The sequence below is a fragment of the Corapipo altera genome, unplaced genomic scaffold (assembly GCF_003945725.1).
Source record: "Corapipo altera isolate COAL_440 unplaced genomic scaffold, ASM394572v1 164, whole genome shotgun sequence".
In the NCBI taxonomy this organism is placed as follows: Eukaryota; Metazoa; Chordata; class Aves; order Passeriformes; family Pipridae; genus Corapipo; species Corapipo altera.
This window is the reverse complement of record NW_020884969.1, coordinates 1,518,591-1,546,265: the sequence shown is the minus strand read 5'-3', so window position 1 is coordinate 1,546,265 and position 27,675 is coordinate 1,518,591. Positions and strand designations below refer to the sequence as shown.

The window sequence follows — 27,675 nt, the reverse complement described above, 5'->3', positions numbered from 1 at the left end:
GAGCTTTGCTGGTCTAAAGAGTTCCCACAAAGTCAAATCTGCTGCAAAAGAACAGACTGACTTGCCCTTCCTTAACCATCTCTGAAAATAGTGATAAAAATGAATTAAGAACAATAAGATGTCTTGCAAACAGTGCAATCAGCTCTGCAGGTGGAAAAGATTTCTTTACTGAGATGGAGTTTATTTATCAAGGCACTTTTCAAAGAGTTTTGCTTTATTTCTCCTGCCACTGTTTTCTAATCTGCAAAACAAGCTGCAACTTAAAAGCAATTTAATAAACCAGTCTGGGAAGCACTTTCAGGCAATATTTGGAAGCTTTTTTCTCTGTAGGTTTATGCTTCCATCTCCAGCTTGAAAATAAGTGTAAATACAGTTTTCTTAAAAGGCATGTAATTTAACACAGGAAATCACACACTGAGCAACTGAGATAAAGAGTGGGAAGGAGGGGAATGGGGCTTCCTTTGGGAGCCAGTGCTTAAAGGAGGTTGGACTGGTCATGGAATCCCAGAATGGTTTGGGTTGGAAATGCTGGAAAGGACCTTAAAGCTCATCCAGTTCCACCCCCTGCCATGGGCAGGGACACCTTCCACTGTCCCAGGTTGCTCCGAGCCCCGTCCAACCTGGCCTTGGACACTTCCAGGGCTGGGGAGTCCACACCCTGTCTGGGCAAGCTGTGTCAGGGCCTCCCCACCATTCCAGTCAAAAATTCCTTCCCAATATCCCACCTAAACACTCCCTCCTTCAGCTTAAGGCCATTTCCTCTTGTTCTGTGTTATTTTTTACCATGGCAGACCTAACTCAGGATAATGTGCCTACTTGGAAATGAAGAGAAAACTGAGAATTCTGATGCTTCTCTAAGTCTCTTATCAACTTAGGCACTCCAGAACTTATGGTTATCAGACAATTCTGCAGGTGGACACAGCCTGTGATTTCCATGGGTCATGGAGGATGTAGAAAGGGGACTACACTTCACTGCAGTTTACAAGTAATATCTAATTCCTATTTAAACTTCAAGAGGGAGATGGGAAAAAAACCATCCAGCAACTGCTCTGGCTGTTGATATGCACTGAATCTCAAAAACATTCCTGCAATTAAGGCTGGTAAAGATTTCTGATTAACACATCTGGCAGGCAGGATTTAGAATCTAAACTTAGCTTCAGTAACACAAACTGCAGTTTAGCAGACAATGGGCCAACCGAATTTGAATCCATAAAATCCTGGCATTTAAATGAACTTGTAGGAAACGACCCCAAGAAGCTTTTTCATGGGTTTGGTTGGTTTTTTTGGGGGGGAAGACAAAAGTCTTAAAACTGAAGTTGCAAAAGTAGTTTAATTTGGGTAAACTGGAAGAAGGGGACAATTTGTACTTCAAATATTAAATGGGATATGTGACATTCCAGGGCAAAACTTTGCCAGGGACAGGCAGACAGTGAAGTGAAAGACATTTCTACAGCTACTATTTATGTAACACACTCCTGATAATCACAAAGTGTTCTTCCTCTTTCACAGGCTCCTTCAAATGATATATATTTGTGTGCAGCATTCAAATCTTTGTGAAGATGTGAGAGCAGCACTCCATGTACAAAAGCACTGAACAGCTTATTTCCCTGCTGTACCTACACAAATGTTCACTGCTTAGCAACATAAAAGCTGGATTCTCTTCAAAGCATTATGGAAGCTTCAAATTCCCTCCTCTTACTTTGGAAAAGAGACACAGGGTCTCTAATCCAGTTTTCAGGGCCTCACTGGCGATGATTTTTTTAAATTTATCTTTTCTTTTTACCTTGAAAGATCTTTCCTGAGAAGTCCAGTGAAGCTCCACAGTTTAGCTCCCAGTCTCTGGCTCTCACAGGTGGAACAGAGCAGGGGTGAAAGGCTGCAAAACCAACTTTGGAGACACTCTGTCCACTCCAGTGATAAAGCAGCTGGTGGATTTTAGTGCCTACAGCAAAGCCTTCCCTAATTATCCCATCCAAAAAATATGAGGCTGAAATGCAGGACAGGTCCAACAAAATTTCACAAATCACTAAAGGGACTGAATCTGTAATGATTTGTACAGTTTTTTTTTCCTCTGTGCAGATGAGCTGGGGTGTGTAAGCACAACAGCCACGGTCAGATGTCCAACCTGGGCCAAAAGCAACTCCTGGCATTGAGCCAGCCAGGATTTCCACAAGCTGGAAAGCAGGAGCAACACTCAGAGCATCTCTGCACAAAAAGAACCACTGTTGACTGAGAGCTTAAGAGACAGAGGCTGGTAAAGCACTGAATCAAGACTGAGAGCTGTGTTTTTTCTGAAAATCCCAAATGGTTCTGCTTTCCTTTAAAGCTGTGGGTTTGATTTACAGGGTCAGCAACTGCTGCTATAAACAGGATAAATCTCCAGAGCCTTTGTGTACCCTTTGTTGAAGTGAGCCAAAACACACTGCTATTTACTCTCTCTGTGTGTGTGTGTGCTCTGGAGCCAGAATTTGGAACAAATGTGGTTCCTATCAGGGAATGATACGTTTATTATTTCACCTCCCTCACTCCCTCCATAAAATCAACACTAACAGGGGCCTAATTCTATCACAGAATATCCAGAGCGGGAAGGGACCCACAAGGATCATTGAGTCCAAGTCCTATATAATAATTATTCATATTACAATTCTCTACAGAACTATAAACCAAACTATAATACCATACAATCACCTGATTTCAGGTATTTATTGAAATGTGTTACACAGGAACTGGTATATGGGGGAGGGAACCAAAGCTGAAGAAGAAAAATGCTGGTATTTAAGCCCACAGAATCAATATTACTCCCACTCTGGCTCATCTTTGAGTCAGAAAAAAAGGATTTTTTGTAGCCATTTCTCTTAGATGTTGCTCACAGAATCCTTAATAAGAGCACAGTAAATCCAAATTCTTCCTCCACTGGCAAATACTGATCAATATAAATTACCTCTCAAATTTTATTGTTGCAGACATTTACAGAAGTCTGGAGTCACTTATCTCAGTGCCTGAAATCGTCCGTGGAAAGATCGACCAGAGAGGAAAAGGAGTGAAAGCTCCTCATTTTGCCTTGCTGGAACAATTCAGCCATTAATTTATAAAGTCAAGAAAAGGATGTTATAAAGTCAAAAAATCCATGGTTCCTGGTAAAATGGTCAGGGGGATGGCTAATTCCTCAGCTGTGCCTGTGCTGGGATGGGACATTCCCAAGTGGAATTTGATAAAAAAACCACAAGTTGGTTCTGGAATACCAGAATAACATTTCTAAACAGAACAAATTACTGATTTATGGTCCAGAGCATTTCATCAAGGCATTGTGGAGCTTAAATCTGAGCCTATTTAGACAGTGGATCCTCGGATATAACTGATACAGGGGCTTGGAAGTGAAAGCCCCCCCCTCCTCAGGCTGCTGCATCCACAAACATTTGGGATCTCCAGTTTTTAACTTTGCAACAGCTTCCAACATTTTCTCAGTTTGAGCTCCTTGTCCTCTCTTACCCATTGCAGTAACTGCTGGTGAAAAACTGAATTTCCACTTCTGTTCCAGCACAGGGGAGAGCCACCCACAGAGCCACCCATCCCTTCCCTACCCATTCCTCCACTTTCCTGCTTTTCCTCCTGGGAAATGTCTGGCTGGAATGTACAGCAGTCTTGACCCATATCCTAAGTCCCTCCAACACAGTCACAGCAACTCTTCCCTCAGAAATGCCTTTAAAAAGAAGTGGTTTTTTTTCGTTTGTGCACTGCTAAAAGGCTGCAGGTGGGACTTCACCAGCTTGTGCAAGAATCTGGACACTCCATTCATATTAATTTCAGCAGGAATTGGTATCCAAATCCATCCCTACAAACCTGAAGCACTTTAACCCACGTGCCTCGCTCAGAGGGAAAGGATATTCCCTCTTCATTCACACTGGATGTTGGGAAACAAATTTCCACCTCAAAAACTGCACCAGTGACTGTGTAGGAGGAGATGGATGAGCACCTACTACTACAGTAAAGTGGCACTAACAAGGAAGGAGAAGTGTTTTGGGTCCTCTGCAGAGCTGAACACGTGTGCTGGTTTTATTCAGCACAGCAGAACAAGGGATGAGCTCAAAACACGCACCAGAAACCAGAAACCTGGAAAATTTCCACGCAAAGAGAAGGAAAAAGCTTCAAACAACTCAGTGTGGAGAGGGAGGAGAAATAAAAATAGTAATTGTAGAGACAATGAAGATGCTTTTATTTATCCTCTTGTGACAATAATAAAGGGGTAGTTAAGTGAAATGCCAAATACAATCCCAGCTGATTAAAGGAAGTAATTATTCTGTTATAATACACTGGAACTCATTGCTGCAAGAGACCACAACAAGGATTTGGGGGAATTTTTGCCTTGTTTGCTTTTAAATCTTTCTGTTTATACAACTAAGCAGGAACATCAAATTTCAGGATCAGCGTTGTGCTGGGCTGGGCTTGTTCTGGAGATAATTAGAAACTTATTTCCTGGCCTGTCCCTCTCTGATGTATCATGCCAGGCATGTTATTAATGCTTCCTAAGAACTAAGAGACATGTCTGAGTAATTCCCTATTTTCCTCCAACAACTGAGCAGTTAAAGCACATCCTTTCATGATGGGCAATTTCTGTGCAGGTTACACTGCACAACCCACCATTACTTTGAGGAAACTAAAGCAATTCCCCACTAACAACCTGTCCAGTAGAAACCATCACTCACTGTCTGCTTCTCCTGCTCATTAAAAACCCCCTGAAGTGCCAGTAAGCAAAAGCTCCTGACTGGGAGGTTGTGGAGCCACAGGAAAAGTGGTTATATAGATGTTTTATATCCTGTGAGGTACATACACAGTGTCAGCTGCAAGACTTTGCAGATTTAACAAGGAATCCGAGGCATGTGCTGAGCACTGGGGCCCTGACATGGACATCTTGTGGATGGTCCCTGAGCTGATCTGTGATCCCCTGCTGGGAGGCCTTTCCTGCATAATCACCTTGATCTCCACCTGAAGCACAGAGCAGTTTTTGCAAAGCTGTTTCAACAGCCACACAATAATTTGGCAAAATCTCATCATCAACAAGCCTCTGGAGAATATAAAACGTCCTAAGAATGAGAAGACACCGTTATCACTCTATAAACACAAAGGCCCATCATATAAGATGGGTTAATTAATCCAGTCTGTGACAGCTGCATGTTTGGCTTCTCTTTTTTTGGATGGGTTTTCAGTTCAATCTGCCCATTCCAGAGCATATTGTGAACTAGAATATGGGCTGGCAGTGAAAGCAACGACGCTGTGGAACATCAAGGACACCCCAGAAAGCAGAGACGGAGGGGAAAAGAGTCTTGTACTCAGGGATCAGCCTTTGGAATTGATATATCAGTGGGAATAAATTTTTTTGGTTAGAAAATAAGTGGTGAGCAGGTGGCTTGCCCTGCAGTCCACATTATTTCTGGTAACAGATTATACATAATTCACTGCACATCCTGCTTGAAATACGTTCAAGCATCTGGAAAGAGTGAGGGCTCCTGGTCAGATCCTACTTCCAACAATGCCTTTGAAGCACCTACAGATGATAGATCTGATGGGTAATGGCAATTTCCAGAACAAATCCCTGGATGACACATTTTCAGATGGAAAAAACCTCCCAAACGTGTCTGTAAAAGGATTTAATTTCTGGGCTCTTAAATCTGCAGTGACCACCCTGGATATCTCATGAAACAGTTTGGACCACAGCAACTAGAAGAGACAGTTTTCTGCATGCCTCAAATGGAGGAGGATTTAGCTAAAATTATTTCTCAGTCCTGTTTCTTCTTTTCCCTCTCGTTTACTTCAGAGGGAAAACCGCCTGTTCCCAGTGGAGAATTTCCTTCCTTGATACGTGAGATACCTCTGAAGGCACGAGCTCCCCCACATTTATTTAATGTCTGGTTGGCTAAAACCTCCCCTCAAATTCTTAATTTGTTGCAGGGAAGATCCTCCAAAGCCAGGAACCTCATTCCTCTTTGCTTCACTGCGATGCTCAAGTAATTCCATTTAAAATTGCCAGTGACAGCACCCAGTGCTGCAAGCTTGAACTTTTTATACAGAAACTCTCTTCCAAGGTACCATTTCTCCTGCAGCAAACAGGGTGCCTGTTCCAGGGAGGCAGGAGATGGGATGACTAAACTGTCTCTGGTGACAAGCTCTTAGTTTTAGACTTTGGAATGAACTGCTTGGACACTGGGGATACTCGTGGTTGCAGTGGGATAAGAGCAAACACCCAACCATGTGTACATGGATCACATTCTGAGGGGAATGTGAGATACTGTGTGTGAGATACTGAAATACCATGTGTGAGATACTGAAATAAAGATGGGAATTTTGGAATTCCCATCATTCCTTCCTCCTCCACGCTCCCAAATTCATCATAGAAAGAAAAGGAAAAAGAAAACCACTTGTGTGAATAATGACACAAAACTTAAGGAGCTGTACAGGGGCTCACCCCAAAAAAACCAGCCACAGTCCAGTTTCTGGACTGTGATCCAGAAACCAAACAAGACCATGGTTTACTTACCTCAGCATGGGGAAAAGGAGGTTCTGGAAGATACACCTTTGTTTGTTTGTTATGACACAACCTGTAAAAGCAAAGGAAACCAGCTGGGTTAGAGGTGCAGAACATTCTGCAGCATCTGCTGCCATCTACTGACACACCTTTTTTTTTTTTTTTTTGGAGAAAACCACGTTGGATTTCTGGCATCAGGTGCAAAATCACTGACTTGTTTTGTTGCTTCCAGTCTTTCTAGTTAGAGGATCAACACCCACATGGAACAACAACTCAATCACAGTGAGATCACAGCAGAGAAGGTGCAAGACAGCTGAAGGTAATTCAGGTAATTCTGTGCACACTGTAACAGATCCTTTGCTGCTGAAGGCAAATCTGTAACTCGACATCCCCATTTCCCAGTCCAGATCTCAGCAGTTTTTGCGAAGCCAAATCATCTGTCAACAGAAAAATTCCACTTGCCTCATCCCACTTCTCATCGGTGACTTGGTCCTTTTGTTCCTTGTAAACTCATTCTCCTGTGCATTTTGTTTTTGTAGCTGCAATGTCAGTAAAAATCCTCTCACCACGGCCCAACACTCACAGGGACCTGCTATTTTACATCATTTATCTTTAAAACACAGATACTGAGAGCTGCTGATGAGCTCTATCCAGGCTCCTGATTCATCCTATTACAGAAGCTGAAGGAAGCTGTTTGTCAGAGGTCTGGGTGACAATTATCTGCAGTGACAATGTCCTGGTGGCTTTTTCTGGGAAACACTGCCTGCCTCATACTTTCACTTTATTAAAAAGCAATAAGCCTGGGTCAAACTAATTTTGATAAAGTCTAAGGGTATTAAGAGCAGGACATTTTCTTCAGCTGACTAAAGGGTAGAAGTGGAGGCTGGAATCCCTCAATATCAACCCCAGCTCTGACCCCAAACCTCTGTTTTACAGATGGTTTTATCTCTGCCTCCATTCCACATAAATTCACCATCACATAGGATTTCCAGGGCCTCCAGACTTAAAATATCTGGAGAGGAAGAAAGAAAGGAAAAGCTACCTAACCCTAATAATCTAGAGCATGTCTCCATTTGTAAAAATTTGGAAGGAGTTCCAAGTGGTTGGGTTCTCCTCTCCAAGGCTCAGAATCACAGAATGGTTGAGGTTGGAAGGGACCTCTTGGGATCCAGTCCAAATCCCTGCTCAAGCATTCCCACATACAACAGGTCATCCAGGACTGTGGCCAGTTGGGTTTTGGTGCCTCCATAGAAAACTCTCCATGCCCTCTCTGCACAACCTGTTGCAGTGTTCCACAGAATCACAGAATCATGGAATGGTTTGGGTTGGAAGGGGCCTTGAAGTTCATCTTTTTTCAACCTCCTGCCATAGGCTGGGATACCTTCCACTATTCCAGGTTGCTCCAACCTGGCCTTGGACACTTCCAGGGATCCAGGGGCAGCCACAGCTGCTCTGGGCAACCTGTGCCAGGGTCTCACCACCCTTCTAGTAAAGAAATCCTTCCCAATATCCCATCTGACCCTGCCCTCTGGCAGTTTAAACCATCACCCTGTTGGAATTTCACGTTTCAATTTGTGCCTCTTGTTCTGTCAGTGGGTCCTGCTGAGGAGAGTCTGATCCCTCATCTTTATCTCTTCCCATCAGGTGTTTCTACACATAGATAAGATTCCACTGGGCCTTCTGCTCTCCAGGCTCCTCACCTCTGTGACCCAGTGCTGGCCTTACTCCAGTAATCCCATATCCTTCTTGTACTGGACATAGAACACTCTCCATGTGGCCTCAGCAGGGCTGAGCAGAGCAAGATCCCCTCTCCTGACCTGAGTGCTCTGCCTCATCCAGCCCAGGATACTCCTGCCCTTTTTTTTGTCCCATGAAAATAAATTGCTGGCTAAGCAAAATTAAGCCTGAAAAATCTATTTTGCTTATATAGGGACACCATGGTAGAGGTTTGAGGGAGTAAAACATAGAAACAGGGAAAGCAAAAACTCCCTCAAGTCAGGAACATCATTTAATCATCAGTGCAAGTACCAAAAAGAAGAGATTATTTGAGTTTGTACATTCTATAGGAAATGATCCTTCCCTAATTATAGAACATCTACTTACACACACCCCCACACCCCCCTGTGACTCCAGAAACAGCCTCCACAATTCTAATCAAGTGTAAATTAGAACCTGTCAGGCAGAGAGAACGATTTCCCAGGGCTGAGGGTGAGAACTGGGGCTGGTGGAGCAGCCCCTGGACACCTACCACTCGGCAAAGATCTGGGAGAACTCCAGGGAGCTGTTGGCAACAGGTGAGATGAAATAAAAAGGGACATTGGAGAGCCCTGCAGAGTCAATGTACTGGTACAGGCACTCCAGCAGGTCGTAGATCACTCCAGAGGGATAACAGGGAACCAGCACGTTCCCTCCGTTCCGGACAGTCATCGCTACGGGAGAGAAAAACGACAGGAATCAATTAACAGGGTTCAAATTTAAACTTTTGAATACTTTAATCCAAGTATTACATAAAAAGAAGCATGAATTAGCAGAGCACATTGTGAACTGGGATGAACGCTTCTGATCATTAATTACATTTATTTACTGCCTCCTCCAGGCTTAGAACTCCACCTACAGCCTGAGCACATGGAAAACTCCCGACAGGAGAGGGCGGCCTTGCACAGGCACAGGAGGATAAATGAGGGACACAAATCACCTCCCCACCCAAATATTTGCTATCCAGCTATTTGCTGTCCACCAGAGGGGAAGGACAGCAGCTCACAGGTCTCAGCCAAAAGCACAACACGTGGGGAACTGTTCTGTGCTCAGTTTTCAGCTGAAAGGCTGAAGATGTGGTTATTTCAAACAGAAACGGGTGATGGAGTGTTTCCCCTTTTTAAAAACTAAACATTTCCGTCCTTTCCACGTAACAAGAACAATTTAAGACTTGCAGACAGTATGGGACTGGAAAAAAATGAGGAAAAGGAAAAAGAAAAATAGGTTTACTCTGTAATTGAGACAGATCTGAGCACGACAGCAAAAGCAAGCACTGAGCAAACACCAGTGTTTCTTTGGCAGAACGAATTACAAATTTCCCAGAATTTCTTTCAGAGAAAGGGGAAATACTTTGTCCAGCTCACTGAGCAATTCCTGCCTCACTAGGATTTCACCTGTGGAGGTGGGATAAAACCACCTACAGCTGCCAATTCCACTGCAGCAGCAGTAACATCATGCATCAAACATTCCACAGAAAAGCTGTGGAAGAGCCTGAAAACACAGGTATTACATCCCAACATGATCACTTCCCTGACTTCAATTCCTTGACAAGCTCTGGGGGATAAATCTAGCATATTAAGGGTCTTTTTTCCCCACCTACATGCTCAGGAAAGACTTTTATGGATGAATGTTTGCAAGTTTTATGGAGTCTAGGGAACTTCAAAGGCTCCAGTGGGATCTTTCCCATGTATTTAGGTGCTTTATTCCTTGCAGCAGTCAGTGCCTATGACATGCTGGTGGTTAAAAGCACCGTTTATATCACTTATAACACAATTGTAGTGCAGTGGATTTATTTCTCCAGGTCACAAACAAACTATACCATCAAAATATTTGTGATTATGAACAGTAATACCTCACATTTGTCTAAAAATGGAAATGCCACCAAACATGCCAGCAGTGTGTTACATTATGGGTAAGTCTAAACCATCCCAGCTGTAAACAGGATGTGAAAGGAGGAATGAGGAGATTAAGAACAACATTTTCAAAGCCATCTGGGGGTGGGAGTCAAGGCTCTGGCTCCAGGACCAGAACTTGCCCTGTGTCATTACACACCCAAAAATTCTGCAGAGAGCAAAGGAAAGCACCCACAGCCAGAGCAGCAGGAATGCTGCACACACCAGCTGGGATCAGAATGCAGGTTAAAGAATGTGTCCAGGCCACAAAAAAATGTGAGTTTCATTCCTTTGTGGTGGGTTGACCCAGGCTGGAGAAAATGTAACAAAAGGCTTGTGGGGAGAGTTAAAGACAGGGAGGGATCAATCACTGATTGCCATCGTGGGCAAAACTCACTTGACTTGGGGAAATTAGTTTATTACCAATCAAATCAGAGTAGGGTTATAAGAAATAAAACCAAATCTTGAAAATACACCTTCCCCCCGCCCCTCTTTTCTTCCTTGGCTCAACATCAATTCTGATTTCTGTCTCCCCTCCATCAGTGGTGCAGGGAATGGGGGCTGTGGTCAGTTCATCACATGTTACCTCTGCTGTTCCTTCCTCCTCAGGGGAGGGCTCCTCACACTCTTCCCTACTCCAGTGTAGGATCCTTCCCACGGGAGCCAGTCCTCCAGGGACTTCTCCAATGTGAGCCCTTCCCATGGGTTGCAGTTCTTCCTGAACTGCTCCAGTGTGGGTCCCTTCCATGGGGTCAGTCCTTCGGGAACAGGTTGCTCCAGTGTGGGATCCCTTTCCACAGGGTCAGTCCTTCAGGGACAGGCTGCTCCAGTGTGGGATCTCTTTCCACAGGGTCAGTCCTTCAGGGACAGGCTGCTCCAGTGTGGGATCCCTTTCCACAGGGTCAGTCCTTCAGAAACAGGCTGCTCCAGTGGGATCTGTCCCCCCTGGGGTCCCAAGTCCTGCCAGCAAACCTGCTCCAGTGTGGGATCCTCTCTCCATGGGGACACAGGTCCTGCCAGGAGCTGCTCCAGCTTGAGCTTCCGACAGGTCACAGCCTCCTTTGGGCATCCCCTTGCTCTGGTGTGGGGTCTCCAGGGGCTGCAGTTGGATCTCTGCTCCCCCATGGACCTCCCTGGGCTGCAGGGGCACAGCTGCCTCTCCATGGGCTGCAAGGGACCCTCAGCTCTGGTGCCTGGAGCACCTCCTGCCCCTCCTGCTGCACTGCCCTGAGAGTCTGCAGAGTTGGTTCTCTCACATATTCTCACTCCTCTTTTCTCTGCCTGCAGTTGTGCAGGATTTCTTCCCCTTCTTAACTCTGTTATCCCAGAGGCTCCACCACCATCACTGATGGGCTCAGCCTTGGCCAGCAGTGGGTCCATCCTGGAGCTGGAATTGGCTCTGTTGGACCTGGGGAAGCTTCTGGCAGCTCCTCAAAGAAGCCACCTCTGCAACCTCCCCACCTACCAGAACCCGGCCATGCAAACCCAACACAGCCTGAATTCACAGCTCTCCCTCTCCACTCTGGGAACCTCAAGCCTTTTCTGGTGAAAACAAGCAGAAGTTCAGGATTCCTGAGGCCACAGAGGAAATAACATAAGGAATATGAAATCCCAATCCAGGGAGTGGAGCACCCTTCCAGCCAGCTGCCCACCAGGCCAGGGACCCAGCGTTGCTGTCCTATAAAATCCCATATTCCTGGTGGCACAGGATGCACCCTTGAAACTGGCCTGGTGAATATTCCTATTCCTCCTAAGGGATGAAAACCTTTCCAAGCAAGTAGCAGGTCCAGTCTGGCTCCCTGCACAACTACAACAACTTTCTAGAGCTGTCAGTAAGAGGACACATCTATTTGAAAGCTCTTTAAAGCCCAATTTATCTCTGGGAATGATGGATGCACCCTCTTGATAAAAAGTTGTATAACAATCTCAGCATTTCAAATTTAGTCTCCTTCAGTGGCTCCATCACAAGTTGTTCAATTCACAACTCCCAAAGAGATCCTTGCTTTTCCAACAGCTGCCACCACAAGGTCAAGCTGGCACCTAAAAAGCAAACTGTGCTTTTTTTTCTGCTTTATTTAAACACACTCACACAAAATGTCCCAAACTGTCCCCACAGACAGTTTTCTGATGATGCCCAAGGCAATGGGAAAATGCAACTGCTCTCCTTGAGCTGCAGAACGTTGGTGCTGAGCATGGAAAAGAGGGGTTTGGAATAAACTGAGAGGGATTTGGAGACGGGACAAGGTGTGGTTTCAGTGCTGCACACACCACGTGGAGAGGAAATCTTGGATGTGACTTGGAAATCATGAGAATCAGCCTCTACAACTCCACAGGCTGGGATGAGAACAGGGATCAAGGTGCAATTTTCACACTTCCATTTCTGTGCTTCGTGACCCTTCTCACCAACCTCATCACACCCGTTTTTGGTGAGTTTTGGTCTGCTTTAGAGCTTTTACCAAGTGAATTCTCAGCTGCTTCTGCACTCCCCTGAACATTTTGGAAATGGGAAAAACAGACGAAAACTACTGTGCTCAGTTTGCCTACTCGTTTTTCCCAGTAACCCACAGCTTTTTTCACTTTTTTTACACATTTGAAAGAAAACTGACTCCCTGTTTTCTCCTCCTGATGTTGGGTAGATGTGTAACTGCTGCTGGTATCATGTGAACACTGTATTAATATAGAATTACTTAATTTCTTCAGATTGCTGATTTTTGGCTAATACAAGTCCCATTCCAGATTCTTCCAATGGCATTATTTTAAGCATGGAGTTTCCTTTGGTTTTTAACGATTTTCTCATTTCTCTGAGTTTGTCTCATTCAAGACAGAAGCTGGAAGACCTTCTGCAAACTCCTTAAAATAGTTCAGAGTGTTCCTGTCAACCAGAACAGCTTGGGTAGACAAACCCACCTGTACCAACATATGTAACAGGTTTATTTATACACATTCAACTTCTGGATTTTGCTGTGGCCCAAGTGCATCTCTAAGACTTTAACTTGTAAAAGCATTTTAATTAGCAATGATTAATTAAAATGAAAGGGTTTACTCAGCATGATGGGAGGTGATCATGCCACCATGAGCCCCCCTAAAGGTCCAGGAGGGACAGAGAAGGGCAGCACATCTGGATCTACCACAGCAATGTCACCAAAGCTGATCACAGGGTACTAAAATTACCAACAGTGCTTAAAAACAGTGAAAACACAGGTGGAATACACACATGTAAAACACACAGCATTTAGGAAAGGGAGTCACAGGTGTTAAGAGTTAACACAGCTTTGAGGGAGGTGGAACAAATCCACTGAACTTCACTAACTACACAAAAGCCATGTTGGATTCAGGAAATTCCTGAAAGAAAAACACTTGAAGGTTATGAGAGGAGAGTATCCTTTAATCTCACTCTGTTCTACTCTTCTCCAGGTATCTGCTCGTGGATCCTGTTGGAGCCAGGATATTGGCAGAAGGATCTTTGGTAAAACCCTTGATTCTCACACTTACAAAATGCCAAAATGTGTTTTAATAAGAGAATCATTGAATGGTTTGGTTTGGAAAGAACATTAAAAATCACCCAGTTCCAACCCCCTGCCATGGGCAGAGAACCTTCCACTAGACCAGGAATTCAGTCTGATTTAGTCTTGTCTTTTGGTAACTTTTGTAAGGATCCTCCCATCATAAACTTTTTAGTTTTCTTTGCAAAAAGTGGTGAATTTAAAATAAAGGGAAGATCTCAGGTAACATCCAGCAGGGCAGACACAAGAAATTGGTTTGATGGAAGAAGGGTGAGAGCACAGAGGAACTGAGGTGGGGGAAGGGGAGAAAAGGAGAGAACAGCACTGGATGTGACATTCCAGACAGGCTGGAAAATGCTGTCATTCACACTGATATCACAGCTTTGCAATTATCAGCTTTTCCAGCTGTGAAAGCATCTGATTAGATTTTATATTTTTGGGGGGTCTATAAATATATCTTGTTTTTTTTTTTTAAACAGAGATTGTGCTGTTTGCTTTCGATATATTTAAAAATCAGGTGTAAGAAGGGAAGCAGATGTGCTTGTTTTCAAAACTGAAAGTCATAAAAAAGCACGTTAAGATTTTCACACTGGCTGATATACAGGAAGGAAATAGTAATATTTCAGCTGGGAACAATATCCAAAGCCCAGGCCACACGTAGCCTGTTGGCAGCCAAGTGACATACTTAGCAAACCAGGAGCAGCAGATGATTAAATCTCATTATACCTGTTCCATTCCAAAACATTTTAGGTACAACTTGTGTCTCTCCAAGCACTTACTGTATTAATGACATCAGGAGCACCTCGTAAAATCCAAACAGGTAGTTTTATGCCAGCAGCTATAGCTGGACAACTTACTCAGTTCCAGGAATCTCAGAATTATTTCCCACCCAAAGCCATGAATAAGATGATAAAACAGGCAGAAGATTTCTCTCTGTGACCTACCCAAGTTGCTGCAGAACTCTCCCACCATTCCATCCGGGTTGGCGGTGGGGATTTGGGTCAGACCCGTCAGGATGAGAACATCACTGTTTTTCAGAGAAGCCTGGTCCATGGGCTGGAACAGAGCACAGGGAAATAACATCAGGAATGGGAAGTTATGACACAGCTTTCTCTGGGCAGGACATAACAGATACAGTGACCAAGAAGGAGAACACATGGAACACTTTAAACTTAATGTTCCTCCATCTGTGGAAACCTGACTGGAGTTAATAAAAACACAGACAACCGTTTACCTGCATCCCAGAGCCCAAACAAACAGTGGAATTGGAACTGGATCCACCCCAGAGAATTCCCTGTAGTCAAATCAGTTCATGGCCTCAGGAGCTGAGCACTGAGAAGGCCATAATTTGCTGAGGATGTGGCAGTGAGTCAGGAAGGTCTGACACGTGCATTCTGAGCTCTGGCTGCTCTGGTTTCCAACTTACTTCCCTTTGCAAATCCAGGTGTCAGCTTTGATTTCCAGGGCTCTACAGGGGCAGCACCATTTTCCTCAACCCTTCAGTGGATTCTCTTTGGAAGAGGTGAGATCAGTAAAGGCCTTTTGGCTTGAAGCTCTCAGTTTTGGGTATGAATCTGAATCACAGGATCACGGCATCATAGATTATCCTGAGTTGGAAGAACCCCCAAGGATCATCCTTCACCCTTTTTTCACTGAAGTCTATTAATTTATACTGGTATTTTCTTAAAGCAGAATGAGAATGCAAACCCATTTCCTTCATTAAACAGAGAGTAAATACTCTCTGCAGCCTCACCAACCAGGAAAGATTTCTGCCAGAAGAGACTGATGAAGAGATCACTAAACCTTGAAGACCACTTTGAGGTTAATTCCCCTGATTACAGTTTCCAGAGCCCTTCTGAAGCAGTTGAGAAGGACTTTGCTCTGTTAAACAAACAGGGGAATTTCACATCAACTTTGACAGAAGTTTACACTGTGCACCCCCTTGTAGGATCAGACCTGACACGTGAGATTTATCCCCATCTCTGACTCGCCGTAGTGTGTCCGTGAAAATGAAATGCCAATAATGGCAATAAAAAATAATATGGAATGTGCCTGTGATAATGTACATAATGATTATGCCATATTAGATCCACATAATTTCACATGCCATTGCACTGAGAGGGCCTGCATTGATTTTTTTGTGGGTTAATGTAAAGAATATGTCTTAAAAAGCTTTTAGTGACACGTCTGAACCTGTGCTGTCAACTCCTGTTCTCCACTTCAGTGGCAACGGTGTCAATTCGAGCCTCAGGAGAGGGGGAGGCAAAATTTCAGCAGAAACCATCTGCCAGAAGACAGAAAAGGGAACAATTAATGGTGCCAGGCCTAACTCCCAACTCGCTGGAAAAGTGCTCAGGTTTTGCTGCTGTTCAGAAAGCCCTGGATATGCTTAAAGGATACCCCTTTTACCACAAAATGCAGTGACTGTTTTCACACACTGCTCAAAAACTGGGGATTTCATGATGAACTGCTCCCCACCCCTCTGTGGAGAAACAGGTCAGACAAACAACGTTGATCTGCTGAACACAATTCTGCCTCTGTGCCACTCAAGATATTGTTATCATTGCATGTTGTCTGTCAAACATCAGAGGGATGAAGAGTTGGTTGGCAGCTCACAAAAAGCCACTTAGTTATTACAGAACCCATATTGGAGCAGCCTGTGCTGGTGTTCACAGGGATGAACCCCAGGAGAAAAACTACCCATTGCCTTCAAAAAGCAGCTGGGAGCAAATACAAGACAATGCTGATTTCTGGTGACGTCTGTGATGTGGTAAATGACAGGAAAAGTGCAAACTGAATGTGATTTTCATTATCTGGTAAAATATTCCTTCAAACTATGGGTTAGTGTAAAATTAAGCAGAGTGCAAGGGACTGGATGCTAAAAAATGAGGCTCTGGAAAGCACATGGGACAAGCAGCACTGTCAGCAGTGAATAATCCCAGTTCCATCCCTTGTTGGAGCAGGTTCCTCGGGTTTCAGGGAGGCTCCCAGCACCTTCTCCTGCACTTTTTAAGCTCAAACTGCTCGGTCTGATGCTCCCACTTCTGCTGCAGGTTGCAGTGAGTGCAGATCACAGCTCATGGGCTGTTCACTCACACCCCATTCCCTGCCCTTGGGAGTTAATTTCCATAAAAACAAGGCTTTTACCAGGAGTTTCCAGAGAAATGTTCACCTTTGGAAAATGATGAAGTGTGGCCAGTCTGACCTGATAAACTGAATCACCCCTTCACATCAACAAAGGCAAAACATTCTCAGTTACCAAACTACTTCTTACAGAAGCTTCTCCTCACAGAAATATTCCTTTTATACCTTGTCAAATATTGCTGCTCCTTCACTAGGAGGGGATGAGAGAGCACAGCCCAGGATGGAATGAGGCTGAGGAGAAAAAGGGATTTAGGGGCTCTGATACATTTTGTGCAGCTGAAGAATGGTCAGACTATTAAGGATCCTTTCTCTACTGCAGCTGCTCAGCTCCTGAGAACAAGCTTTTAAGTGAAGGATGCTCAGAAGCAAAGCACTCCACAGATCCCCACCTTGGGGGAAATCACTTACTGATCATCAACCTGACACATCTGCTAAAATTATTTTTAAATACCTCCTGCTAATAATGCTTTTAACTATTTTGACAACTTCTGAAGCACGTGGCCCCGCAAACTTCAAACCATTCTTTGCACTAAGAATTTATGGATCTGGAGAGAATTAATTTACTGGAAATTACATCTACAGCACTATAAAGACTTTGCCCTTAGCAGAGCAGGGTGGAAGAGTTGGCAGGCAGTTAGCCATCATTTCTCCCAAGGAAGGATGTTTCAGAAGTGATATAGAAGCAGTCTGTGAACTGTCTGTGAAGACTCGTTGGTGAAATATGGATTTAAAAAAAATTCACTAATGCTCTCTTGTTTAACTCTGTTGAAAATTTCCTGCTTAAAGAGAATTTCAGAGTTATAAGTGAACATCAAATCACCAATAACACAGAATTTTAGTTATGTTTCCCTCATAACTACTGATAGCTGTCACTTATCAGGGTGTGTCTTATCAATGCCCACTAAGCCCAGCCATTGATAACAGAATTACCTTAGGATGGCTTCTATCCTAAACCTGATCCCAGCTGGAACAAGCCCTTCTTTTATTTTTAGCAAAGACATTTCCTTCTAAAGGAGACTAACAGAAGTGAGGGGCTGTACCTGAGGGTGTGTTGTAAGTAGAGAAGATCCTGAAACGTAGGAAACCTTCTCATAGTGCGACTGGATGATCCAGTTGGAACTTCCCAGAGCGTAGCCCGAGCTCAGGGGGGTGACCTGCACAGCACCAAACAGCTCCTGGAACACACAGCAAGACACATTAACTTGGGTGAGCCCCAAAACAGGTCATTTTATCATCAGTGATGTGAATTTTAAAAGCAGTTCTGCTACTCAAAGCCTTTATGAAGCTGAGAATCACTCGTGTCTAACAGGACACACGCTCTGACAGGTGCTTTTCCTGAGGCAGGGCCTCCATGAAATCTCTTTTCCATGTGAATCCTGTGACAACTAACTGAGCTCAAACTTAACCATACCTCAAAAGGAAGGAATCACCCCGGGTCTTGGTTCTCTGCCTGCCTTTGCTGCATTAAAAAAGTTTGCAGGGGCTTTAAATCTTTGAAAACTCTATTCTCCTTTAGTCAAATTAAACTGGTATTGGCCAGCAGGAGAGAAAGAAGGACAAGCACTTCTCCACTGACAAAAAACTCTGCTTGGGTTGCAAATTTTACTGTGGAAAACAAACTTAACCTCAAACTCACTCACTTTTTAACTTTACTTCTTTTTAGATGGTGTCTACTGGTGATTTAGAAACACCACCTTGCAAACTCAATCCACATTTTAGTTTCAGCATGAGCAGGCTGACAGTTGTCTCCTTCCCAGGTGTCATTAGAAACCTGCACACAGCAATGTGTTACCCTTGTTTGGAGAGAGGAAAATCAGCCTCCAGGAACACCTCCCTAATGTGATCTGCTTTCTGGTTACTGAATAATGGAACAAGCACCCGATTCCTGCAATACTAATGATTTTTCTACTATCTCAATACACATTTTGGATGCCTTGGAGAACAAGGCAGGGCCTCCATCCCTCAGAGCGTGTAAACTAAGGCTCTAAAGTCTGGTTGTAATTTTAAAAGTTAGCTTTGGGAGGAGATAAAATATGTTTGGGTTTTTTTCCACAGTAATTGTAAAAGAATGATTGGCTTAGATGCACAGAGGTAAAATTAGGAGGTGCATCCACACTGCAAGGGTGGTTGAAAATGAAGAGTAACAACCCATGGATACTGAGGAGTCACAACTTACTTTAACCCATTTTTTTTATTTCTTATGGCCCTGAATAATAAAAACAGGTACCATGATCCACACAGGAGCAGGGATCATGGCCACATGTGCTGCCTGCAAACCACAAGGGATGTGCAGACTATGGAATTGTTGGTTCAGTTCATTCTGGAAACTACAGTGGATTATAGTCAACAACATTACAGACAATGAGTGTTATCTGGGAGCTCTGGGAAAGGAGTTTCTGCAGTTCATGTTGAACCATTAGGTTTTGTTTACAATCCCTAATTTACAGCATGGAAGAAAGTGGAGGCTGAAGCACTCAAAAGACTCCCAGAAGTGAGATACGGTAACTCAGGAGGGGATGTGGCTTTACAGAGAGGATCCATCCATTCCCTGCATCCTCCCAGTTCTCAGTGGGCCGGCCATCAACTCCAAATTTGAAGGCACACCGCCTTAAAATTGGCCTCCCCAAGGAAGAGGAGAAACAAATGGATATTCCCTGATTTCACCAAACAGGAACCCTTCCTGGGAGGCAGAGACTGTGGGACATTCCTTATAATCCAGTCTTGCTTTCCTAGGCTACGGTAACTAGATCTTACACAGGAGCAGGAGGGGAAGGAGAAAAATAAGGGCATTTCCAGGGAAAACATGGGAGACAAGCTGTTGGTGTTGACCTGAGGGCAGCTTTAGAGGTACTCACAATTTTCTGGGAATATCCCACGAGCTGGATCTTACTGAGGGCTGCATTCACTTCTGGCATGGTGTAGCACTTTCTCCACATGGACACCTCCACCGCGTCCTTCAGCGGCGCCGGCAGCAACCTGCACACACCAACACCTTCAGAATGTCCTGGTGGACTTTTTACACCCCTCTCTATTCTCCAGATCTTAGATTTCACTCTTTTTGTTTTCAATATGCCTTCTGGGCTCCTGTTGAGGAGCAGCCCATTCCACCCCACCCCACGGACTGCTGTCCTTCAGCTCCTCGTTGCTGTTCTATCCAGCCTTTGCATCAAAGAAGGAGCTGTGACCGAGGTGTTATCACAACTCTTGTGGTGTTTTCATCACTGAAAAATGAGATGTCAACATGAAATGCACCATCAGCACCGGTAGAGATGACTGGGATCTTGGATCAGTGTCTATTTTGCACATCCTACTAATCTGAAAACATGTGAATAACCTAATGCCCTAATAATCTGAGACAACCCTGTGATTAAAATCAGGTACCAGACCATGACCAGGGGTGGCCCTGCTCTGTGTTTTGTCACTGGTCTCTTCCAAGAGGACGTGTCCCTGCAGCTCAGCTTCCCTGCCTTCACCCCCCAGTGCACTGGCAAGGATGCACGAGCTGACACTGCAGAGCTCTTTGAAATCCCCTACACGGAAGTATTTAAGATGTTTTACATCAAAGTAAAATCCATCCATTCTGCCCCTCACAGACATTGCAAGTGAGCTGGACAGCGTTGTCAAGGGAAGAAGTGAACTATAATGTCACAGGCTCTAAGAGGGATGGCTAACTCCTGGGAAATAAATCTTCCTTAGGAACACGGACCGAGGCAGGAAGCAGCACAGCTGCCAAATGCGTAAGAAGAATAGGATATTTTTTTTTTTTTGTATATTAAACCAATGCTAAATCAAAGGCTAATTCAAACCAATTTCCAAAGATTTATGGAAATTGGTCAAGTTTCTTTGATCAATTTGTTTAAAGGAATTTAATTTATTGTTATATCTACTAGGTCAGTGAACTCCTCCATAATTTAAGATACTGAAGAAAGGATTAAGGGCAGCTCTTGCCAAGACCACTGCACAGGTCTGGAGCGATAACTGTAATTCCAGCACACGCTGGCTGAAAGCTCATTGTGCTTCAGGAAACAAACAAAGCCTTCAAGGTCCTTTTTGGGAAGTCAAGCAACAAAAGGCCAAACAATGTGGATAGTTGTCCACCACTGCACTGAAGCAAATTGCCTGTAAAAGCCTTTAACCCACCGTAAGAGGCATTTAGTGTTGGATGCTTTCAGGAGCTTCTCTTCTGGGAAGAGGAGAATGTTTCTCCAGGTAATGGAGAAAGTGGGGAATTGTCCTTGGTGATGGAAGGAAGTTTCTATCAGCCTTGACTCTGTGTCTGTGCTGTAAAAATACTCTGATCCCTGGCAGAGACCAGTGGCATCACTCTCCAGTGGTTTCATTTGGGTGAGTGGCACAGAGATGACGATGTGCCCCTGCTGCCACTCAGTCTGTCAGCCTTTAAAATCTGTAAAACCACTTTTAAAATCTGCACACAGTTACTAGAGGATACTTTACAGCCTGGAGTAAATCATCTAAAATCATGGCAACAACCAGTTACAGATCACCTCCCAGCAACCAGATGTTTGTGGGCAGATGCTGGGACAGCCACAAGCAGGAGGGTGCCATGAAGCAGCACCATCAAGGACACAAAATTTAGGCTTGAGAAACTCAGAGGTTTGGTTTTTTAACTGGGTATCTGCACAGAGACAGTCCCTCCTGGTCCATACAAAGGGTGGCATTTAAGATATAACATAAAAAAGAGAATTGTTTGAAGGGAGAGGAGGATGCAGCAGCAAACTAGATCAGAACTTGTCCCCCATTCAGCCTCAGGAAACAGCCTGTTTCAGATATTTTAGAGAAAGATATCAGAAAGCATCAAACAAGAAGTCAACAAAGTGCTTTTCATAAGGCAAACTTCCTCTTTGTCCCCTGAATCCCAATCAGTCTGAAAGATATCCTGGCTGACATCTACAGAGCTCATCTCAAATAAAACCCACTGGCAAGAAAGCTGGCTAAGCTATTAGTTCAGATTGGATATGATAATGGAAAAATGTAAACCACTCTAATGAACTTATTATTACATTTTATACAGTGTTTGCATTTAAAATGCTCTAGTGCTTTATCTAATGGAGATGACAACACTTTGTGTTCTATACTAACTGTTCAGAGTGGGACCAGCTGAACTGCAAAGCAGTAATGGGGATTGATCAGCCTGAGAAACTCAAGTTACACTCAGAAGTAATAAATATTCTGTCCTAGCAACAACCTGAGTATTAAAAAACCCCAATTCCTCAAGGATTCCACATTTGCTTAACTAACGGATGTCAGCCCAACCCTGCCTGTGCCATTAGCCAGGTGCTGATCTGTGGAGCAGTGGAGGTTTGCTCACATGCTCTAATAATCAGTTCCATTCACTCCTGCCTGACACTTGTCACCAGGAGCCTCAAAACACTTTGCAAACATTAATTAAGTCCCCGTGTGCCCTCTGGGGTGGGTGGGAGCTCTGTGTTACAGAAGCACAGGGAGGTGAAGAGGGGAACTCAGGGCAAAGGTGGAAAGGGAATTCAGATTTGTCTCAAGACAGCACTGGTTTGTGGCCTCATGGTAGAGTTTCTGATATACAAATTTATGTTACTAAATAGCTGTTTAGTACCTCCCTGGTACCCCCTTCAGAACAGTTACATGATGGGACCCAGGAAGAACATTAATTTTGAGGTACTTCCACAGAAATACGAGAGAGGAAAATGTATTTTAAATACCACTTCAACAAAAAAAGACTGCAGCCTCCTCCAGCAGCTGGACCAGAACAAAGATTCCCTCTCTGTGCTTGCCTCTGGAATAGTCAGCAGCATGTGAAGTGCCAGGCAGCACTTTTCCTAAAATACGACCACCAGGCAAGTGACAATTCTCTGAGCTCCAAGATATATGACCCTCCTTTAAACTGTGCATACAAAACACCACGGTGTGATGGGAATAACGGCTCCAGAACTCCCTCTCCACACACTGGGAGCTGCAGGAGAGGGTCTGCTCAGGCCAGCAAAACTCCAAAATTAAAAAAGAAAAAACCACCATTCTGAGAATCCTGATAAACTTTACTTTGCTTTACATCCGAGTTTTACTTGCCTTCTTCCCAAGAGTGAGAGTGACAGTGCAAAGGCTGCTCCTAAGCTCAGCAGGGGAACACAATATACAGCTAAAAACCACAGCAATTGAGATTTTTAATTTCTTTGCTGGAAAATATCAAGATGACTTTTACAACATACGAAATAATTCATTTGTAGGGAACTTTTTTAAATCAAGCCACCTTAAGAATTAGCGGTAGAAAATGGGAGATCAATTAAAAATGCACAAAGCAGCCTTTAAAAATAACTTTCTAATCAACCAACCCTATCTTTAAAATGTGCTAAAAACGAAACTCTCTCCTCCAAAGAACATGTTGTGCACCTAAAACTGGTTTTATTTCCAAGGGAAGCATTATCTGCAATTAGTAAACTGTATGGATAATTTTTAGATTCCACAGGCTTTCAAAATGTTACATGTAGAAGCCCTCAATTTTGAGCACCTTGTTTTGATGAACAGCTGGAATAATGGACATGGTGTTTCCAAATAACCTTTCTTATTCAGGTTTTGATTTGGTCTGAAGCTTTGGAAAGCCAAAAATCTCACTTCTGCTGTTCAGGTGTAAAAGAAGATGGTAAGAAAGGTAACACTGCTCTGTTACCTCCAACAGCTGTGTCTTGACTTTCTTAGTATTTCAGCGAACATGAACGTTAATATAATTTTAAATTTAAATTATTCCAATACAATATAATTAAGTTTAAACAGCCTGCTAATTTCAACAATTTTTTATGATGTTCATACAAAAATGTGCTGGTTTTATCCACTACCATGGAGCTAAACTAAACCAAGCTTGTGAGGTTGGAAGCCCAACAATGTGCGAGTGATTTAGAGAAAGAACCGACCCCAGTGAACCTTTTCCTTGGAAATCTCAAACGGTGGGAGCTGACTCATCATTGCAGTGAAACCTAAATTCTGGTTAGTGTTTCAGGACAGCCACCTTTCCTGGTGACTTGTTCCTTACCTCTGCACCTCCTTGTTCTTCCACATGGAGGCAGACTGAGCCTTTGGCACGCGTTCAATGGAATTCACCAGTTCTTCCATGAGGAGTCTGAAAAGATGATCAGGACCAAATTAGTACTGCAGCCTCTCACACAGGAGAGAGTTGAGAGCTTTGTCCCAAATCTTTCCAAAATACCCCACAAGCTGTAACACTGTCAGGCAGTTTTAAAGAGGGAGCTTCCCACAGAGCCACCGCAGCAATTACCAACAACCAACATTATCCCTCTTTCTCCACAGAGCATTCCCAATTCCATCTGCCTGGCTGTGACAGCACAGGATCTGGCCCCACCGGGTTATGGGTTATTTGGAAAGTGCCAGATAATTCCTTCATTACTGACATAACCTGTCATATGGAATGAGACACAATACACAAGGAAAGCTCATTAGCTGGTGCCCGTTTACCACCTGGAGAAGCCAAGCACGTTGTCAGAGGGAACTCTCCTCCTTCCTCTACCAGTGCACATTTGAGGCAGAGAAATATGTCAGGCATTAGAAACTCTCCCTGCAGATTTCACTGCATCTGTAGCTGTGTGCAGGCTTCCTCTTGAAGGGAGGAAGTCACAGATTTACCTGCAGAATGGCATCTGGAATTACTTGGGATGGGGAGAACCACACCAGTACATTCTCCCAGAAGACTGTTATCTTCAACTCTGGACCAACCCCAAAGCTCTGTTTCTAGTTCATATTCATACAATTCCTTTCACCTACAAGGGCCTTCACTTTCTGTTTGTTTTCACACGATGGGGGAATTACTCTGGTATGGGAAGTTTGCACAGGACCATTAACAACCAAAGATTCCTGCTCTGAAGTGCTTACAGAGTAGTCCAGATACCAGGGCCTAATGTGGGTTCCAATTACTGAACATGGCAGCTGCTCTGCATGAGGGAGGCAGAGACCACAAGGTCAGTTGGGCCTCATCAAGGGACAAACCTGCAGGGTTTGGTGTTGACCTATTCAATCAACAAGACAATTTTGTAAGAATACACTGGCAAGTTTGGTGACTATTGTGGGTTTGACTGCATTGTCAGGTCTTAGATGTTCTATTTCAGTCTCCTGTTGCTGCTGTTTTCCTCAGTGCTTCTCTCTGGAGTTCAGAGCTTACGTATCTCAACTGTTGTTTGAGGTGAAGTCTGCTTAAATTCCCTTCCATGGAGTGGAGGAAAGTGTGGTTATATGGAATCATAGACTCCTACAAAGGTTTGGCTTGGAAGGGACCTTAAAGCTCATGAGTTCCAATCCCCTGCCATGGGCAGGGACACCTTCCACTAGCCCAGGTTGCTCCAAGCCCCAGCCAACCTGGCCTTGGACACTTCCAGGGATGGGGCAGCCACAGGTTCCCTGGGCAACCTTTTCCAGTTTTCTTATTGAAAAGACTCCTTTTGTTTAAGGGGATCAGAGAGGAGCAGGAGAAATCCCTAATCCATGGGGTTCAAAGTTGGCTATAAGGCAATTGCTGCTCCAGGTGTCTCAGCCCACTCCAGATCTACTGTCCCACATAAAACTGCCTGGATTCAACACCAAGCACCAGCTGCAAGTGTTGAAGATGGTCCCAGAGGTCAGGAAACATTGAGTTAACACATTTGCAGCACTAAGGACTTGGCTGGTGTTCAGCTCCTGCCCAAGAGCCTCTTGGGAACATGAGATACCCCTGCTCTCCCCATGTTGTCCTTTACACTTTCTCCTGAGCAGGGATGAAAGAGGAGTGGAGAACGTTAAGGGGCTCTTTACCTGCCAATTTGAACAGTGGGCTCAGTGGCATAGACTGTCCCAGTGAACCCTGTGTACTCTGTGATGTAGGGCAGTGCCATCATGCAGTGATAGTTGGAGATCAAGATCACATCCACTGTGGAGAGGTCAAGCAGTTCAGTCTGAAAACAGAGCAGAGAGATAAGCAACATGTAACCCTTTCATGCAGTTTAAGCAATGGCAGAAAACCTTCTTATTCTGTTTTTGTTTTTTTTTTTTTAAATTTATAGTGCAGGAATGTAACCAGTTTATATAAAAAAAAGTCTGTCTCGTGCCATGCCTCAGCTGTGGCAAAGATTAATATTTCCTTCAAATTGACAAGGTTTATTTAAAAGCCCCCTAAAAGGAAACCATGTCCTGGGTTTGGCTGTGTTTCATACATGGAAATGGCTGCTGTTACGAGATCCATGGTGATCACACTTTTATCAAAGAACTCATATGTGCACTTCCTCAGGGAGGAACAGACACCAAAACTTCTGCAGCACTGATTTAGCAGGGTGGCTCATAATTTTTTTTATGCAGCACATCCTACTGTACCCCAGGAGAGTGAGAGAGATGAATGAAGACTGTATTTATTCCTACACTTAAAATAATTTTATTTTCCCCAAGTAAACTCTTGGCATCTTTATCATTCACATTTTCTACAGCAGGAGATGAAGCTCATTCATAGGCTACAACAAAACAGTTGGGTGGGTCCAATTTGTTTTGATGTGACAGTTTAGACAAGAGTTCTGAGAGCAACAGAAGACTTCACACATTGTTAAAAGAATTTTAATTAGAAATATTTACTGGTAATGCTATAACACAAACGGTGTCAAGTCAGGAATTTACAAGATGTATGACCCCTAACTCAGTTATTATAGAGCAGCTAATGGAATTCAACACTCATCAAGCACATATTATCTGATTACAAGGCTTGGTCCAGCAATTTGAATAAAAAAGGCAGGAAAGTAGGTCACTCTGCTTTTCAGAGGGCTGACACAGTGCTCTGGTGACAAGCTGCTTAACTCCTCTCTAAGCACTCATGGTTTCAGTCCATGATCACAGCTAATGTTGGAGCCACGATCTCCAAGCTGGGAACAGGAGGTGAAACATCATCCTGGGATCCCTGACAGGGCACCTTTTATCTCACTGAGCTTCCAGGCAGAGACACACTCACTGTGTGGTAACAATGGATCCGCTGATGCCTCCTTCTGCCAAGGCCTGGTTCCTTCATGAACTGGTTTTCAGCTTGTCCAGAATCAAATTCTAGAGTGGTTTGAGTGGGAAGCGACCTTAAAACTCATCTTATTCCACACCCTGTCATGGGCAGGAACATCTTCTGCTATCCCAGGTTGCTCCAAGCCCAGTCCAACCTGGCCTTGGACCCTTCCAGGGAGGGGGCAGCCACAGCTTCTCTGAGCAGCCTGTGCCAGGGCCCCACCACCCTCACAGGAAACAATTTTTTCCCAATCTCCCATCTCTCCCTGCCCTCTGGCAGTGGGAAGCCATTCCCCTTGTCCTGTCCCTCCATCCCTTGTCCCAAATCCCTCTCCAGATCTCCTGTAGCCCCTTTAGGCACTGGAAGGGGTTCTGAGGTCTCCCTGGATCCTTCTCTTCTCCAGGCTGAGCCCCCTCAGCTCTCCCAGCCCATCTCTCAGAAGATGCTCCAGCCCTGAGCTGAACCCCAGCCCAGGTGAGGCCTCAGGAGGATACACACCACCACTTTCCAGCCTTCAGCATCCCACATCTCAGAAGCATTTACTGAAAGGATGAAAAGGGTGTCAAAACCAAAACAAAGTCAAATCTTCCCTGGGACTTGCGGCGATCTCACCGAAGTGCCTTTGAACTAAAGAGGTTTCAAAATGTTTCTTGAAATGTGAAGTGGAAGAGCAGAAGGTTGCCAAGCAAAGAGAGGGCTGCACCCTGCACTCTGACATGTGTGAGTGTACTCTGCTGCCCAGACAGCCTTTAGCACCCTGTGGCTGCTGGATTAGATCCAAATCTTGGCTTGCTTTGGCAATGGTGTTCCTGGAAGCGATGCCGTGAGTCTCCCACTAACTGCTTTTGCAGACAA

The 27,675-nt window shown here is 44.3% G+C and overlaps 1 protein-coding gene across 2 annotated transcripts in view; it reads right to left on the bottom strand.

The window, feature by feature from the left end:
• Nucleotides 1-27,675, bottom strand: part of INTS9 (integrator complex subunit 9) — a 62,167-nt gene that overhangs the window by 21,538 nt on the left and 12,954 nt on the right. For both annotated transcript variants that reach the window (XR_003531184.1, XM_027665106.1), the window contains exons 5-11: nt 25,602-25,741; nt 23,836-23,922; nt 19,670-19,790; nt 17,855-17,989; nt 14,615-14,726; nt 8,769-8,949; nt 6,533-6,593 (exon numbers count right to left, since the gene is read on the bottom strand). Coding sequence is in view for 1 of the 2 variants with exons in the window: in XM_027665106.1 (XP_027520907.1) it covers nt 6,533-6,593; nt 8,769-8,949; nt 14,615-14,726; nt 17,855-17,989; nt 19,670-19,790; nt 23,836-23,922; nt 25,602-25,741 (837 nt within the window). In the remaining variant the exon portion in view is untranslated. The remainder of the gene's footprint in view (nt 1-6,532; nt 6,594-8,768; nt 8,950-14,614; nt 14,727-17,854; nt 17,990-19,669; nt 19,791-23,835; nt 23,923-25,601; nt 25,742-27,675) is intronic.